General features: G+C 41.1%; 1 protein-coding gene across 2 annotated transcripts in view; it reads left to right on the top strand.

Annotated features, from left to right (window-relative positions):
* LOC309601615 (tyrosine-protein kinase Fer-like) overlaps window positions 1–19,452 on the top strand; it is a gene marked incomplete at its 5' end in the record, with an annotated part of 158,509 nt that overhangs the window by 64,781 nt on the left and 74,276 nt on the right. For both annotated transcript variants that reach the window (XM_082334752.1, XM_082334751.1), the window contains one exon: window positions 2,842–2,964. In XM_082334752.1, the coding sequence (XP_082190878.1) occupies window positions 2,842–2,964 (123 nt within the window). The remainder of the gene's footprint in view (window positions 1–2,841; window positions 2,965–19,452) is intronic.

The following is a 19,452-nucleotide window of genomic DNA, read 5'->3' as shown; positions in this document are numbered from 1 at the left end:
ATAGGATCAATATGGACACTGGTCTGTCTGGGGTTTTTGTTAATTTTCACCCATAGCTTTCCTTTTAGGATTTAACAATTGACAAAAAGTCAGTGTTTATTTTATTTTGATGACCTTAAAGTATTTTGGTATATCAGAGTGCTGAATGAGAAAATAAGAGCAATAAAACTACCTATACCTAGACAGACACAGTCCTGTAAGAACCTTGGAGCTCTGATCCTTACTCAGCAGAATTAAATGCACGGTATGTGCTTAGTGTGGCTGAAATAATTTTGTGTAAATCATTGTATGTGTCATACTTCAGTGGGGCTTCAAAAATGTAGACTGGGACTGGGCTTTGAAGTCAGTTAAAATAGAGATTTTTTTTTTTTTATATAAGTATTACTTTGAGGCTACCCTTATCTGTAATCTGATGCTTTTTAATATCCACTTTTCCAAGAAAAATTTACAGAACTGTAAATAAATTCCCATAATTTCACTACTTTCTCTTAGATATTATATTAGAAATGTAAGATTCATACTGTTTAATATTGCATAATCCAAACATTATCAGGTCACTAGAGCTCTCTGCTTGTACATTTAGTAGTAGCATCTTATGTTCATCCGCTCTTGGGATTAATTTGTGGGAGATTTTCTTGACAATCATGGAAGCTAAAATCTTTTTTTCTTAAAGAAATGCAAGACTCCTTATACACTCTTATAGGTCAAATTATCTGCATTTATTGTGAAAAAATCTTTATTTTTTTTAAAAAAGCTTATTAACCCTAAAAAGCATTTAATAAGTGGTGGGAGCGTTATGGCCATATGACAAGAGTGACTGGATTCATGAACATCTTGGTAGGGAAGTTTGCTGAGAGTAAAGTGTAAGAATTTTTTTTCACATTGGTATAAATAGTGTTGAATCAGCTCTCTGTGACTGGTCAAATCACACTCTTGCATCACTGACAGATTTGGTCTCCACTGGCCTTAAATTTTCTTCTGAATCAAAGACTGCAGAGCAGAAGTACAACATATACCTGTTTTAACAGTGGTCCTTTAATTGCATAAGTATTCTTTCTAGTTTTGCAAATATTTTTAAGTGCTAATCCAAATAAAAGTATTTGCATGATAAATCAATTCATCCTTCAGTTTTAAGCATCATAATTCATTGCTGTCACTAAGGGCTACTCTGTTTTTCACTGTTCCTCTTTGAGGCTATGCTATTTTCAAACTGTTGTTTGTTAGTGATTTTAATCAGGATCCCATGTAAATAAATACACAGAATAAAAGAACATTGTCTGCTCTGAAGGTAAGTAAGCTTAAATGGCAGCAGATGAGTGCAAGGCTGGGTCTGGTATGAGGAAATGTTATGTAGTACTGGTTATTGTGCTAGGCAGACTCTCAGGACATCAGTACCCTAACCATGCTAAGGTTTTTTGGATCATCAGAACAGAAATTTGAAGGAGGTTATTTGAAAGGAATGGAGACTAGTGTTACTGGACAAGCAAAGCTGAGTCAGTATTAATTAGTGAATGACGTTAGGGGAATAAACCATAACAAGTATTTTAAACTATGAAAGCATGTTTACAATAGAGAACCAGTAATAAGATAAAATTAAGTGACATGACCACGCTCTATTTACTAATAGTGATAAAACATTACAGGAAATGGATGTTTTTATTCCTAATGAAGAAAAACTTGGTATAATGCATTCTGCAAAGACTTTAATTGTAGGTGTTAGAAAGAAAAAAATCTGCATGGCAGTGGTAGAGGTTTTCATTGCCCAGTTTTGTAAATGAACCTGAATCACCATCTATGCTTTTTTTTATTGTAGTCTTTGTTTATTGTTGCCCATTCTGCTGGCTGGCTTACAGTAGTTTCTCTCTTGTGGGAAGAGTCCTCTAACTGTAGATATTGAGACCTTGTATAGACACAGTAGTTTATTCTGCTTCCCAATCACTTAGCCGTAACATAGAATTTAAGATGATGAAATAAATACTAATTTACCATTTTTCCCCCCCTCAAGTGTAAGGGCAGGCATAAGCAATGAAGATATTCTTTTTTTCCTTAGTACCTGAAAGTACCTTATAGCATTCTTTGCTAAGAAAATTTTATGTGCTTCTAAGAAAATATTAAGAGATCCCACAGTTCTGTTGCCATTATGTTGAATTATGTATCTAAAATGATATAAACTGATAAAAAGTGTACAAGAGGAAAAGAAAGGAATTTTGTCTTGCTCAGCTTCTCTATAAATTACACGCATGGCCTGCCTTTGTAGACTCTTCTGATATACACTTCTTATTAAAGACCAATCATGGGTCCATACTCTGTGCTAGGGATTTGTTAATTTTATAAAATGTTCTAAGCGCAGTAAGATCTGGGTGAGATAGTGTTATTTATCTCGTTTATTAGATTGTCAGATGTTTATTTTTTAGTATTTTTTATTATTATTATTTTTAGAGTCTTTGGTACTCTGGAAGTTAGTATTGTTTCTTCCAGTTTATAATCTTTTTATTTCATTCTGTCACAGCTTAAGTGTCCCAAACTGTCCCACCTCTTACATTAGAAGAGCTTCCTTTAAATAAATAAATAAATAATAGTTTAAATAACTAGTTATTTTATTATGTTGCTTTAAATGAGTGATGCAGTAATTTTGCATTTATTAATTTATTATCTTCCTGATCATCATTCCATTTACTTCAGTAGAAGTGTTATTAAATTGATTAGGATAGAGATTTAATTCTGTAAAAGCAAACTTATCTTTATTTTGTTACTATTGATGAAAGCTTGGTAATGTTCTTTTGCGGTTTCTTTGAAATTTTGCTTGTACAGAAACAATTATTTCCTTTTACCTTCATACAGAATCAGTATCGTTTTGAAGGAACTGGGTTTCCAACTATTCCTCAGCTCATAGACCATCATTACACAACAAAGCAAATTATTACAAAGAAATCAGGTGTTGTTCTGCTGAATCCTGTTGTTAAGGTAATGCATTCATTCCAAGAATTCTATTAAACTGAAAGTATTTTGGGGTTTGTATTATCATTTAACATATGTTCCTTGTGATGACAAGTGGTAATATTAAGTAGGTTGTAGAATATTTGTATATGCTATTAAGTCAATAATTTGAGTACTGGAACTATCTTAGTTGCTGGCTTCTAGACAGAAGACGCTGCAGTTTTCTTTAGTGTTTATTTCAGCATGCAAATTCTTGGAAGATTTTTTCGTTCTTGCTCACTGTTCTGTGAATTTCCATTCTTTTTCTGAATGTTTTCAGCCTTCTCTACTCTGCCCAATGCATTCCTCCAATTATTTTATTTTCCTCCATTATTTATATAATAAATAATTGCCATCCTGAAAGAATGGCATTCAGAGTCTCCCAAAACATCCATGGACGACTTCTTTTTTTCCTGAAAACTGAAACTATGAGTTCATTGTCCATAACATTGTAATGAAGAAGTTGTCTGAATAAAAATGGTTTTCTTTAAGTGGTGAAATTCTCAAATCAGAGCTTCATCCCTATTTTATATCTCAGATATAAGGTACTGATATAGACATAGAAACAGGTACTGACCTGCCAGCATCATTGCAAATTTGAAATAAAACTTTTTAATCTGTAAGCCATTTCAGAATGTCTTTCAGAATAGAAACAAAAAGGGATATTAAAATATATCACCATTTAGAAAGCTTAACAGTCTCCTTGCATTCTTCCAGTAGTTTTGTGGTTAGTATTTACTCAGTTGATATTTCATTCATAAACCAACTCTTTTCAATTTAATCTTTCCATTTTGAGTTAGCCATTTGTTCTTAATGAAAAAAATTGACTGGTTTCAAGCACACTTAAAACACCTACATTCTACAAAATTTTAGAAAGCATAACAAATTATAATTCAGAGTTAGTTTCCTTCTCCAAAATCCTAGTTCTTTTCTTCTAATAATCCTAAGAAATTAAAGCATATTACCTGTGCTTGCTTTAATAATAATTAAAAAAAAAAAAAAGAGCGATAGTTAGCTTTTAAAGTAAAAGCCTTTTTTTCTTCATAGCTTTTAACATCTATATACCTATTCTCTATATTGCATATATGTTCAACATATGTTTTTATGGACACTTGCTAGCTTTGGTAAATGTATATGGACAATTCTGATCAGATCAAAAATGAAAGTTATTTCTTCTAGATAACTCTTAAAACTTGAATGACCTTTGCTTTTTGTCTGCTTTAATTATAAAGATATTGAAAATTTATTGCATCTTACATGAGTTGTTGTGGTGGGTTGACCTTGGCTGGATGCCAGGTGTCCACTAAGCCGCTCTCTCTCTCCCCTCCTCAGCAGGACAGGGGGGAGAAAATAAGATGGAAAAAAACTCGTGGGTCAAGATAAAGGCAGTTTAATAAAGCAAAAGCAAAGGCTGTGCACAGAAGCAAAGGAAAACAAAAGATTTATTCTCTGCTTCCCATCAGCAGGTGATGTCCAGCCACTTCCTGGGAAGTAGGGCTTCAGTACATGTAGCGGTTGCACCGGAAGACAGATGTCGTAAATAACGAATCATGGAATCATAGAATCATAGAATCATTTAGGTTGGAAAAGACCTTTAAGATCATCAAGTCCAACCGTTAACCTAGCACTGCCAAGTCCACCACTAAACCATGTCCCAAAGCATTACATCTACATGTCTTTTAAATACCTCCAGGGATGGGGACTCAACCGCTTCCCTGGGCAGCCTGGGAATGCCCCCCCTCCTCCTTTCTCTTAGCTTTTATTGCTGAGCAGATGTCATATGATATGGAATATCCTTTTGGTCAGTTTGAGTCAGCTGTCCTGGCTATTTCCCCTCCCAAGATCTTGCCCACCCCCAGCCTACTGGTGAGGGGGGAATGTTGGAGAGACAGCCTTGATGCTGTGGGAGCACTGCTCAGCAGTAGCCAGAACACTGGTGTGTTATCAACACCTTTCTAGCTAACAATACAAAGCACAGCACTATGAGGGCTGCTATGGGGAAAATTAACTCCATCTCAGCCAGACCCAATATATATTTGTAATACCATAATTATTTTAAAAATTTAATGCTTTGTCTGTTTCCTGGCTTTTTTTCTGGCTTTGTATAATATACATATTACTTCAGAGTTTAAGCAGTTTTCAATGTATAAAAGCCTGTGAGAACAGCCCTATTTTAACTAATGTAAAATGATAATATGTAGTATGTTACTACATGCTAAATGATAACAGAATTTATTCTTAGTTATTCTCTGTTTGTTAAACGGGCCTGGAAAACATAATTTCTTTGTTCTCTGTTGTTTACTTGGAATGCAAGGAACTTTCATATTCTTAACATTTTGTTTCATTTTGGTAACATTTTTTATAAAGGTTTTATTTATACATAGTTTTATGTAACTATGCACAAAGAATTTTTATAGTACGTACACTGTTGATAAAATATGGTCCCAGATCAGTTTCTTGATCATTTCTGTATTACTTTACTTGAGATCATGTCTTTTGAGGTGTAAATGCACATATGAATAGTTTAAAATCCCTTGGTGATAACCAATTCTTATATGACATAGAAACTGTACAGACATGTATGATTTTGTGTGGTGGGTCTTTTCACGTCTTGAATCCATACCACTACAAATGCATCCGTCATATCATAACCTCCTTACAAAACGGTTTGAGGGCCATTTCAAAAACAGATTTTTTTTTTCTCTCTTCTACTGTCACTGGGTACAAAATCAGTTTTATGTTTTTCTATTTAAGAAAAATTCTATTTATTTTTCTATAGGCCCACTCCCCTTCTGGACTCGTTCATTTGAGTTAGTTTCAGTATTAACTTAAACTAGAGCAAATTTTAGTACTGAGGATGATGCTAGTCTTCTGTCTTATAACCAGGTGGTAATTGCTTGCAGTTCTAGTGATGAAGTACATTCATTACTCAGGTTTTCCCAAGTGCTGCAAATAATCATCATCCATCCATAAAATCCCATCACTCAGGTTCTATATTTGGTGATATGACTTCCTTTGTGGTGATGTGCTTCAGTGTTAAGTCAAGAGTCATAGAATCATAGAATCATTATGGTTGGAAAAGACCCTTAAGATCATTGAGTCCAACCATTAACCTATCACTGCCAAGTCCACCACTAAACCATGTCCTCAAGCACCAGGTCTACCCGTCTTTTCAATACCTCCAGGGATGGAGACTCAATCACTTCCCTGGGCAGCCTGTGCCAGTGCCTGACTACCCTTTCGGTGAAGAAGTTTTTCCTAATATCCAACCTAAACTTCCCCTGGCGCAGCTTGAGGCCATTTCCTCTACTCCTATCACTTGTTACTAGGGAGAAGAGACCGACCCCCACCTCGCTACAACCTCCTTTCAGGCAGTTGTAGAGAGCAATAAGGTCTCCCCTCAGCCTCCTCTTCTCCAAACTAAACAACCCCAGCTCCCTCAGCTGCTCCTCATAAGACTTGTTCTCTAGACCCTTCACCAGCTTTGTTGCCCTTCTTTGGACACGCTCCAGCACCTCGATGTCCTTCTTGTAGTGAGGGGCCCAAAAGTGAACACAGTACTCGAGGTGTGGCCTCACCAGTGCTGAGTACGGAGGCACTATCACCTCCCTGGTCCTGCTGGCCACACTATTCCTGATACAAGCCAGGATGCCATTGGCCCTCTTGGCCACCTGAGCACACTGCTGGCTCATGTTCAGGCGGCTGTCAACCAACACCCCCAGGTCCTTTTCCGCCAGGCAGCTCTCCAGCCACTCCTCCCCAAGCCTGTAGCGTTGCATGGGGCTGTTGTGACCAAAGTGCAGGACCCAGCACTGAGCCTTGTTGAATCTCATGCAGTTGGCCTCGGCCCAATGATCCAGCCTGTCCAGGTCCCTCTGTAGGGCCCTCCTACCCTCCAGCAGATCGACCCTTCCACCCAACTTGGTGTCACCTGCAAACTTACTGAGGGTGCACTCAATCCCCTCATCCAGATCATCAGTGAAGATATTGAACAGGACCGGCCCCAGTACTGAGCCCTGGGGAACACCACTCGTGACCGGCCGCCAACTGGATTTGACTCCATTCACCACCCCTCTCTGGGCTCGGCCGTCCAGCCAGTTTTTAACGCAGCGCAGAGTGCACTTATCCAAGCTGTGAGCAGCCAGCTTCTCCAGGAGAATGCTGTGGGAGACAGTGTCAAAGGCCTTACTAAAGTCCAGGTAGACAACATCCACAGCCTTCCCCTCATCCACTAAGAGGGTCACCTTGTCACAGAAGGAGATCAGGTTAGTGAAGCAGGATCTCCCTTTCATAAACCCATGCTGGCTGGCCCGATCCCCCGGTGGTCCCGCACGTGCCACGTAATGGCGCTCAAGATGATCTGCTCCATGACCATCCCCAGCACCGAGGTCAGGCTGACAGGCCTGTAGTTCCCCGGATCCTCCTTCCGACTCTTCTTGTAGAGGGGCATCACATTTGCTAGCTTCCAGTCATCTGGGACCTCCCTGGTTGACCAGGACTGCTGATAAATGATGGAGAGTGGACTGGCAAGCTTCTCTGCCATTTCCCTCAGTATCCTCGGGTGGATCCCGTCTGGCCCCATGGACTTGTGCGCATCCAGGTGGAGGAGCAGGTCGGTGACTGTTACCTCTTTGATTATTGGGGCTTCATTCTGCTTCCTATCTCCATCTCCCAGCTCAGGGGCCTGAATACCCTGAGGATGACCAGTCTGACTATTAAAGACTGAGGCAAAGAAGGCATTAAGTACCTCAGCCTTCTCCTCATCCTTTGTGGCGATGTTTCCCTCTGCATCCAACAAAGGATGGAGATTCTCCTTGGCCCTCCTTTTGTTGCTGATATATTTATAAAAACATTTTTTGTTATCCTTAACGGCAGCGGCCAGTTTAAGTTCTAGCTGGGCCTTCGCCTTTCTAATCTTCTCCCTGCGTAACCTAACAACGTCCTTGTAGTCCTCCTGAGTCACCTGCCGCTTCTTCCAAAGGTCATAAACTCTCTTTTTTTCCCCTGAGTCCCAGCCAAAGCTCTCTGTTCAGCCAGGCTGGTCTTCTCCCCCGCCTGCTCGACTTACGGCACATGGGGCGGCCTGCTCCTGCGCCTTTGAGATTTCCTCCTTGAATAACATCCAGCCTTCCTGGACTCCTTTGCCCTTCAGGACTGCCTCCCGAGGGACTCTGTCAACCAGGCTCCTAAACAATCCAAAGTCTGCCCTCCTAAAGTTCAGGGTAGCAGTTCTGCTGACCCCCTTCCTTACTTCTCCAAGAATCGAAAACTCTATCATTTCATGGTCGCTGAGCCCAAGACAGCCTCCGACCACCACATTGCCCACCAGGCCCTCTCTGTTCGTAAACAGCAGGTCCAGCGGGGCACCTCCCCTGGTTGGCTCCCTTACCAGCTGCGTCAGGAAGTTATCTCCCACACACTCCAGGAACCTCTGAGACTGCTTCCTCTCTGCTGTGTTGTATTTCCAGCTGATATCTGGTAAGTTGAAGTCTCCCACGAGAACAAGGGCTAGAGATCATGAGACTTCTCCCAGCCGCTTGTAGAATACTTCATCTGTTTCCTCATCCTGGTTGGGTGGTCTGTAACAGACTCCCACCAGGATATCTGCCTTATTAGCCTTCCCCCTGATCTTTACCCATAAGCACTCAACCTTATCATTACTGTCATTGAGTTCTAGACATTCAAAACACTCTCTAACGTACAAGGCTACCCCCCCACCTCTCCTTCCTTGCTTTAGGGTTCATGCATTTTTCAACTTTCATCAGGTTACATGAAGTAACAGAAAATATGTCTATGATAATATTGATGGTTAGTGCTAAAAAGAATACTGGGTGCTAGGAAACTTTTTGGGTTTAGTATATGTGTATCATATAAATTGTATGTTTGCTTTTAAAAAATTAAGAAGTATGATCTTGAGTGTCTAATAGCTACTTATACCATGTGTAAACTAAAAACAATGTATAATGCACTTTAAATGCTTCATGACCAGCAGTTTGATCCAAATAAGTAATTGAAAAATGTGTTAGCTAAATCATAGAATCATAGAATACCAGGTTGGAAGGGACCTCAAGGATCATCTGGTCCAACCTTTCTAGCACAATCTAGACGAGATGGCCCAGCACCACGTCCAGCTGAGTCTTAAACGTGTTCAGCGTAGCGGAGTCAACCACTTCCCTGGGGAGATTATTCTAATGATTGACTGTTCTCATTGTGAAAAATTTACCTCTCGTGTCCAATCGGAATCTCCCTGGGAGTAACTTGTACCAGTCACCCCTTGTCCTCACCATGGGACTCCTTGTAAAAAGGGAGTCTCCATCTTCTTTGTAGCTCCCCTTTAAGCACTGGTACATGGTGATGAGAGCACCTCTAAGCCTCCTTTTCTCAAGGCTGAACAAGCCCAGCTCTCTCAGCCTATCCTCATACGGCAGGCTGCCCAGACCCTTGATCATCTTGGTGGCCCTTCTCTGGACCCCCTCCAGCCTGTCCACATCTTTTTTGTATAACAGGGACCAGAACTGTACACAATATTCCAGGTGTGGCCTGACAAGCGCCGAGTAGAGTGGGATAGTGACTTCTGTATCTCTGCTGGCGATGCCCTTTTTGATACAACCCAGCATCCTATTGGCCTTCTTGGCGCAGCAGCACGCTGTTCACTCATATTGAGCTTCCTGTCCACCCGGACCCCCAGGTCCCTTTCCACGGAGCTGCTCTCTAGCCAGGTGGATCCCAGTCTGAGCTGCACTCCTGGATTCTGTTTTCCCAGGTGCAAGACCTTACACTTGTCTGTCTTTGTTAAACTTCATAAGGTTCCACTCTCCAGCCTATCCAGATCTTCCTGCAGGGTGGCTCTCCCTTCCAGAGTGTCTACTTCCCCACTCAATTTGGTGTCATCTGCAAACTTCATCAGGCTACACTTGATCCCGTTATCCAGATCACTTATGAAGATATTGAATAACGTTGGGCCCAATATCGATCCCTGGGGGACCCCACTTGTGACGGGTTGCCAGTTTGAAAAAGACCTATTTACCACCACCTTTGAGTGCAGCCCGCCAGCCAATTCCTCACCCACTGCACAGACCACTTGTCCAGGCCATAATGCATCAATTTCTCCAGGAGGAGGCCGTGGGGAACGGTATCAAAGGCCTTGGAGAAGTCCAAGTAGACAACGTCAACCACTCGCCCCATGTCAACCGAGCAGGTCACTTTATCATAGAAGGCCACCAGATTTGTCAGGCACGATCTGCCCTTAGTGAAGCCGTGTTGGCTTTTCCCAATCACGTGCTTCATTTGACTCGTGATGGCCCCCAGGAGGATCCGTTCCATAACTTTCCCGGGGACTGAAGTAAGACTGATGGGCCTATAATTGCCCGGATCCACCCTTGAGCCCTTCTTGTAGACAGGGGTAACATTCGCCTTCCTCCAGTCCTCTGGGACATCCCCCGATCTCCATGAATTCTCGAAGATTATAGAGAGTGGCCCCGCAATGACATCAGCCAGCTCTCTCAACAGCCTCGGGTGGATGGCGTCAGGGCCCATCAATTTGTAGGGGTCAAGCTCCTGTAATAATTCACATACTAACTCCTTCTTCACTGATGGTGGGTCTATGTTTGGATCATCCTGGATTTTCGTTCCCAACGCCTGGGACCCAACAGTGTTGGTAAAGACAGAGGTGAAGAAAGTGTTGAGACCCTCTGCCTTTTCAGCATTGTTGGTGACTGATTCACCTCTACTGTTTAACAGTGGGCCTATGTTTTCCTTCTGTTTCTGCTTGCAAATTACATCATACCTGAAGAACCCTTTCTTGTTATTTTTGACATCTCTGGCCAGTTCCAATTCAAGCTGAGCTTTTGCCTTTCTAACTGCATCTCTGCACACTCTGGCAATGCCCTTGTAGTTCTCAGTGGACAATCTTCCACTTCTCCATCTCTGGTACGCATCTCTCTTGGTTTTAAGCAGACCCAGGAGATCGTGGTTGAGCCAAGGGGGCCTCTTGCTCTGCTTACTTCCCTTTCTTTTATAGGGGATAAACTGGTTTTGTGCTTCCAAGAGAGCATTCTTGAAGAACTCCCAGCACTTGCTGGCTCCTTTATCCTCCATGGAAGCTTCCCACGGAATCCCTCCCAACTGAGCTCTGAGCGAGCTGAAGTTTGCTCTTCTAAAATCTAGAACCCTTGTCTTGGTGCTAACCTTCACCATGCTCAGCCGGATCCCGAACTCCACAATATTGTGATCACTGCAGCCAAGGTTGTTACTGACCGAGATATTACAAAGCAGGTTTTCTTGGTTTGTGAATAGCAGGTCCAGTAGTGCCTCCTTCCTGGTTAGCACATCTAACATTTGTAAGAGGAAACAGTCCTCTACACATTCCAGGAACTTGATGGATGACATGTGAGCTGCTGTTTTTAATTGTTTTAGAGCAGTTTTTTAAAATTTGTTTTAACTGCCTTAGATCTTTGCAACAACTTTTTTTCTGACATGTTTTTATGATGTTTTTTTGTTCTCCCATCTGATCAAAATGAATTGTTGGAAAAATGTACTTCTGAATTAAGAAAAAAGTGTGTTGTGAGCTTTCCTTTTTAATTTTCAGCCTTAATGAGTTTTGCAAGGTAAAAGTTATTGTATCTGATCATAAGAGAAATTATTTATTAGTAACTGGGGTTCTTCTCAGTGTGCTATCCATATTTTTGTTCGATCGTATCTGCACAAGTTCATCAAATGGCTGAACTGTTTTTGCTTTTTTTGTCCTAGCCTTCTGTATATAGTGTGTGTGCATCTGACCCTCCCCATGTTCTTTGCTCAGGGTGTAGTGGGCTTGTATACTTCCTGTTCTTTAATGTTCTTTCCCAACCTTTATCTACTAGAGTCTCCAATAGAGGAGAAAGGAAGCTGGAAGTAATGTATGTATAAAGATGGGAGAGTCCCAAAAAATCTACCAGTAAAAGTATTTATTTGTGTAGTGCTTATTTGTATACCCATTGCACTGTGAATAATTTCAAAGGGAGCAGTTCAGTCAGAAATAGCTCTTGGATTCCTAAATAAATAGCCACTACTGATCAAACAAAACAAGTTCTTTCATAAGTATTTACAGTAGCATAGCATTTGTTACAGATGTGTGCAGATCTCCAGGAGCTATCTTGCAGTTGCCAAAACTACAATTCCTCTTTAAGGATTTCTTCCACTCTAATGCAGTTAACTTTCTTGGCAGTTCATCACTGAGATATATTATTCTACAAAATCAATCCACAAAATAATTAAACTTCTTTGGTGAAGTCTACTCTCTTCTGACACTTCAGCTGTGGAGTAGCAAAAGATAAGCTCAGAAGAAGCTGCAAACTTACAAGGACAGGGCTATTTTCTTGCTTCAAATATCAAATGTATTTAGCAGTGCCTGAATTCTCAAGAAGCTGAATCTGAGAGAAGTATTGAAATGTTGATTAAGAAGTAATTCAGTGACCACATGTGGTGGGTTGACCTTGTCTGGCTACCAGGTGCCCAGCAAGCCACTCACCCTCCTCAGCAGGACAGGGGGAGAAAATAAGATGAAAAACTTGTGGGTCAAGATGAAGACAGTTTAATGAAAGCAAGCAAAGGCAGCTCATGGAAGCAAAGCAAAGCAAAAATAAGATTTATTCTCTACTTCCCATGAGCAGGCAATGTCCAGCCACTTCCTGGGAAGTAGGGCCTCAGTATGTGTAGCAATTGCTTTGGAAGACAAAGGCCTTAATAACAAATCCACCCCACCCCACCCTTCTCTTAGATTTTATTGCTGAGCATGACATCATATTGTATGGAATATTGCTTTGATCAGTTTGAGTCAGCTGTCCTGGCTATGTCCCCTCCCACCCTGGCCTACTGGCCTTTGGGGTCAGGGGGAGTTGGAGAGACAGCCTTGATGCTGTGGGAGCACTGCTCAGCAGTAGCCAAAACATTGGTGTGTTATCAACACTGTTCTAGCCACAAATCCAAAACAGAACACCATACAGGTTGCTATGAGGAAAGTTAACTCCATCCCATGCCAGACCCAATACAATCTCCACCCCTTATTCCATACCATTTGCATCATGCTCAGGTCCCAGTTCCAAAACCCTAGAGGTCGACCTCAGGTTTCTGCTGGTGTTTTCTGCCAGAGGCTCCAGGTGAGGCCATGCTCCCTGGCTGCAGTGTAGAGCACATTTTACACAACTGGTCCTGTACGGACAGGCCCAAGTGCTACTGCACGAGCTATCTCCTAGTTGATCTCTTCAAAGGTCTGCTGTTGCTCAGGGCCCAACTCAAAATACTTCTTCTTTCAGGTCACTCAATAGAGAGGGCTCACAAGCTGACTATAATTAGGAATATGCATTCTCCAGAAACCTACAACACCTAGAACAGCTTGTGTTTCTTTTCTGTTAGCTGGTGGGGACACAGTTGTTATCTTATTGATCACATTCATAGGGATGTGACGATGTCCATCCTGCAATTTTATGCCCAAGAAATGGATCTCCTGTGCAGGTCCTTTGACCTTGCTCTTTTTTATGGCAAAACCGACTTTCAGAAGGATCTGAATTCCTCTTCTTCCTTTCTCAAACACTTCTTCCACTTTGTTGCCCCACACAATGATGTCAACAATAGTTGGCAGGTGTTCAGGGGTTTCACCCTGTTCCAGTCTGGATCAGTCCATGACAAATAGTAGGGCTGTGTTTCCACCCCTGGGATAATCGATTCCAGGTGTACTGGACACCCCTCCACGTGAAAGTAAACTGTGGCCTGCATTCTGCTGCCAAAGGGATTGAGAAAAACACATTGGCAATGTCAATGACAGCATACCGCTTGGCTGCCTTTGACTCCAGATCATATTGCAGCTCTAGCATGTCCGGCACAGCAGCACTCAGCGGTGGCGTGACTTCATTCAGGCCGCGATAGTCCATGGTTAACTTCAGCCCTGTGTCAGACTGGCCATATGGGACTATTAAGGGGTGAGTGAGTCTTGGTGATCACTCCTTGGCTCTCCAATTGATGAATCAGCTCATGGATGGGAACCAGGGAGTCTGGGTTGGTGCGATATTGCTGCCGGTGCACCATCATGGTAGCAATCAACACCTGCTGTTTATGACCCTCAGCAACCCCACAACAGAGGGGTCCTCCAAGAGACCAGACAGGGTAGACAGCTGTTTGATCTCTGTATCCATGGCAGCTACACCAAAAGCCCATCGGTGCCCTTTTGGGTCCTTGAATTACCCTCTCCTGAGGTAGTCTATGCCAAGAATACACAAGGCCTCCGGGCCGGTCACAATAGGATGCTTTTGCCACTTGTTCCGTTAGGCTCATCTCAGCCTTCAACATAGGCAACTGTTAGGATAACCCTGTCACTCCAGAAATCCAAATGGGTTCCACACGTTATATCCTGATGGCATTAGGGTACACTGTGCACCAGTGTCCACCAGAGCTTTATACTTCTGTGGATCCGATGTTCCAGGCAATCAAATACACACAGTCCAGTAAACCTTGTTGCCCCTTTCCTCCTCCTGGCTGAAGGCAGGGACCCTCTATTTCCAGATGGAGTATTCACTGTCTGACCCTTGCACTGCCAGACCAGAGGTCCCTTCACCATAATCAAGGGAGGTGATCTCAGTCCTTCTTCTACATCTGGGGGATCGCTGACTGCCTTCTTTGGTCTCAACAGCAATTGAACTGACAGCCTTCTTGGACGACCCCTTCTTAGCAGCCATCTTCCCCATCACTTTGCATACATGGGTTTCCAGCTTAAAGGTGAGCTCACCATCCAACTTCTTCATGTCTTCCCCCTGGTCACACAGAAAGAACCAGAGTGCCACGTGGCATGCGCCTAGGGCTTTCCCTCTGACCGGTGCGGGAGGGGACTGACTCCATGGGGAACCCCTGATAGCCGAGGCGCTGGCCCGTGGGTATGTGAAGGGAGAGAGATTTTCTTCAGAATTTCAGAGCCAGGAAGATGCTCTCCCCACAGTTTGTGTATCTGTATCTGGGCAATACATTCTTGCTAAGCTGTTAGGAATATGATGCTGGGGCATTTTGGACCACCTTCCTCCACATGGTCCATGTACACTGGACATCATCCAGATCTTTGGAGACCTGTTTGTCGTCCAGGTCACTGTAGCTGACTTCCAGCACCGCTAATTCTCTGAGGTACTGGATACCTTCCTTGGTAATTCGCAAGATCTTCCTTGAACGGATATCTTGCTTTCATGCTTGACAGGATCCACCTCCAGAGGCTGTGGATTGTTGCCTTTTTTCTGATTTCTTTGTCAGTTCCCCAGCCCCCAGAGCAATCTGCTCACCTCGCTGGCAGCTGTAATCTTCCTGCATGTCTTGAAGTTCTCTCAAGGTCAGGGACCGAGTAGTTTCCGCCTGTTGGGTGATTTCTCTCACTTCTTCCTCCTGTTTCTTTGCCAAAAGAACAGCTTCCTGATCAGACCCTTCCTCCTCCTCCTCCTCCCTTACTAATTGATGATATGGACCCATCGACCTCTGCATCAATTATTTATTTTTCACTACTGGGGCAATTACTGTAGTTGGGGTTTGGATCTCTGTCTCAATCATGGAACCCTCAGAGGTGGTTTGGGTCCCTGTCTTAACCATGCTCCTCTGATAATACTGAACCATGGCTCGATTGGACATGCTAACCAGTGCTAGAAGCTGCTGGGTTTCATTGGGGTAGGCAAGGCACCCTTCAATCAGGTGGTACGTCAATTGACTAGGATTACTTGCCTGTTCAGGTGTAAAATCCCAGGTTACGGGAGGTGATAACTGTCCTAGGCACCTGCTCAAATCCTACTAAAGGTAAAGTAAGGTACAACAAAGACTGGATTGCTATAGACCATATGGGAAAATTTTGTCAAGCTGAATTCAGTCATATAGGAGGAAAAAAAATGTTTGCCTAATACAGCATTCAGAAGAATGAGTGAGTGCATGATAATAGAAGCTACTAATATTTAGCAGAGCCAATTGATGTGTCTATACCACTTCCCTTGGTGTGTCCTTTATGAACTGGATTTTTTTTTTTTTGCTGTTAGAGATTTCCCAATCCTTTTGTTATCCTGAATAATAAGTTAATGGTATGCGAGAAGCTAGCAATATCTTGTTAAAGAACAATGTGGAAGGGCATATCTCATGTAAGAAATTAATGCAACAAGCTTCATTTAAACTATTGGCATTTCTATAATATTTTATGACTTCAGGTTCAAAACCATCGTCTGTCTGGCTTGGAATGCAGGCAGTTTACTGACACGCACACTGAAAAAAGCATGAGTTAAGGCTGCAGTTTCACATTACCGCCAATTCAAATGAACAGCTTGCCGCTGCCAAAAAGGCGGGGTGTGGGGTGTGGGGTGGTGTCCTTGCTCCCTTTTCCTTTCTGTATGACTTTACCTTTCTCCTGTTCTTTTCCAATCACATATTAAGCTAATTCAACTGTTTTGACAGGTTATTTTTTTTCCATTTTAGTGATCTTAACATATTATCTGAAGATTATAAAAGCCAGTGCAAGATGAGCACATGTGCCTAGGAAGGTATAGGATGAAGGATCTTAAACTTTTGATTTCAACAAATTATTAATATGGCACAAGTTGTAATATGAAACTGCAGCTCTTTGGTAGGTATTGCCCACTAACCACTACAATTTAGAGGTGATTTTGGAAGGATTGTTGGTTCAAGGAGACTTTTATGACTCAGACTGATGAGCATTATACTCTCTGTCTACCTATATTTACATTAAAGATTTTTTTTAACTCCCATTTTTCTGTCACTTTTTTCCCTTTGTATCTTTCACTATCTTTTGCATGATTCATTTATAGAGTAATGGTGTTTAACAACTGGAGAAATTCTTATCATCTGTTTATAATCAGAAACAAGCACGTGTAAAAAAATTATGAAGTTTATGATCAGAGAGAAAAGACATGACTATTTCTAACTTTTGTTTATGTTATACTAATATGCATCCATTCTGTTGTGTGCTTAATGAATGTATTGTTGGCAGCTGTGCAAAAATATTGAATGACAACAAATTCGGCTCGGTGCAATTTGAACAGAATTAGTGAGACAATAAAATCTTTCAGTAAAAATGGATAGTCTTGCCCTTGTTACTTTCCACCTTGCAGTACTGTTCATATTATAGTTTATTAATTAAAGATTATAATTTGCACCAGTGACACTTTGTTTCAAAAGAGTATTTAAATGGATATTTAACATATTGCAAATTAGAAAATTGGGTTTGTTTCTTTTTCTAATGCCAGAGTTGTAGACTGATATGATGTAGCTGACAGCATCCCTTCTTCTCTTAGATGTTTTCTCACTGTCTGCTGAGGAATCTGCCTTGGTAGGGGTCAGAAGAGTGCACAGGGGTTAAATCCCTCTACAAGTACCTATAATATTAAATAAAATTTGAATATATGTGATGCTCCAGCCTTTTTCAACTTAATATTTCTATTTAAAATATTTTCTTCAACTTGACTAGTGCTGTAAGACAGAGGGACCATCTACAGTTTGAGAGTTAAATTTACAGGTGGACTTAGGGACCACCGATTGAGGTGTTTCACTACCATCGTAAAATACAAAGCCCTGAATTAGGTTTCTAGCTTCTCTTCTCAGTGCATGAAAAATCATGTACCTTAAGAGAAACTCACAGGCTTAGTCAGTGGTAAACCTTAGACACTTCTCTGCATAGGGCTTACAGTGCTAAACTTGTCCTGGAGCACCTAAAATGTTATTTTACTCTTTCAAAAACTAATCTCAAGTGAGTGAGTTAGTTTGTTTTTTGAATAGAGGAATAGAACAAAGTAGTGAGACTTCCATCTTTTTATCAAGAAGCTCAGTGATAATACACAAAGTGAAGACTATATAAAGGGTCAGGAGGAAAGAGTTGTATTTTGATATTTTCCACTTGGAAAAAATGCTCTTTTCATAGTCTTTAAGATTTTCACTGAACCAGAGAGAGAAGGCAGGAAGGGAGGAGCATAACAGAAAATCTTACAGGTAAGGGGAGGGAAATTAGATTGGAGAGAGTAGTTCTGGGTTACAATTTCTGTTCTGTTGATTGTGTTACAATATGTATGTTAATCTCTCATGAATGGTCTGTCAAATAATCCTTGTGTCAGAATCCATTATGAATACACAAAAGTTAGAGACTGAGCGATGAAAAGTGCTATCAAAGGGAGCACAAGAGGCTAAGGGTTGCATCATTTTATTTAGCTGTCTGATTTTGAGATCTGCAAATGGTGCCTGATGAGTAGAAAAGAACAGTTTTGAAAACATTCTAAGTAGAAGCAAAAATGATCATTTGAGTGTCTCTTGGAGCTGCACCTGCCTTATTTTCATTCTGCTGGCTCAGACAACTAGCCACAGGAGTGACACGTGATGAGGCTATTAAGTTTAGGATATAGTTTGTATACTGACAAAAGTAATTAAAGATTTCTATTCATAGAAACCTCTTATAAGTAGGCAACTCTCATTAATTTATGTACCATTTAAATTAATATTCACTTACTGATACCTTGTGAAACTGATACTAACAAGGCAGCACAATTTGTGTATCTTTATCAATAAAGATTTTTTTTCCTAAACCAACAGAAAGAACTTCAATAACAAAGCTGATCAAACTTTGAATAATCCTTTGACTGTGAACAAATCTGGCAGGACCAAGATACTGAATGTAATGAGTGGGTTACAGGTAGTGATTAATGTACTAATATAGTGATAACAAATCCTTCAATAGATCATTTGACTGCGGTTTATAGTGCCATTTTGTTTAACTATTCCTCTGAAGGACTATGCATCAGATTTTTTCTTCATAAACAAGACTTGAAATGTCATGTTGTCAGTATTTTCAAAAAGTTCAAAAGTATTGAGTCCTGGGAATTAAGAGGTTAAAAAAAAATCCAGTAACATTTTAGAATTCTTTTGCTTTTACAGTATTTATTTTAATGTTAAAAACCATTGTGTTAATACTTCCAAGTAGTCATTTTGGGGTTTTTTTCTTAAAAGCTTTATTTCTAGTTTTTTAAACTTACACTAGAGGAAAGTATGCACTCAGTTTGTCCATTTCTATGTGTTTATAGTGTAACGGATTCTGAATAAGGCATGCAATCAACAGAAAATATCTAGAAAATCTTACATGTTTAGTGAACAGAACATTTTTTTTATTTTTAGCAAAATCAAAAGGAGGAGAAGAAGGAAACATTGTTTCTGGTATCTGGTCAGTGAGGCAGCAGTTTCAATTAAGAATCTTGTCTATAGGTGAAAAATCAATTGATGGTTATTGAGACTTACCTTGGAAATCTCCCAATGCCCCAAGGAAGGGGGAATGGCTATGCACGGATCCCATCACACAGACATGATGGTGTGGTACAAAAATTCATGTGATGGGGCCTGACAGAGTGGCATGCCAGGAATTTGGATGAATAGAAGCATTCGAAGAGTCTCTAGAATGTGCACTGAGCATGGCTTAAAAAAGCAATGATCTAT

This window comes from Platalea leucorodia, assembly GCF_965183815.1.
Source record: "Platalea leucorodia genome assembly, chromosome: W".
In the NCBI taxonomy this organism is placed as follows: domain Eukaryota; kingdom Metazoa; phylum Chordata; class Aves; order Pelecaniformes; family Threskiornithidae; genus Platalea; species Platalea leucorodia.
This window is presented reverse-complemented; position numbering and strand designations above follow the sequence as displayed.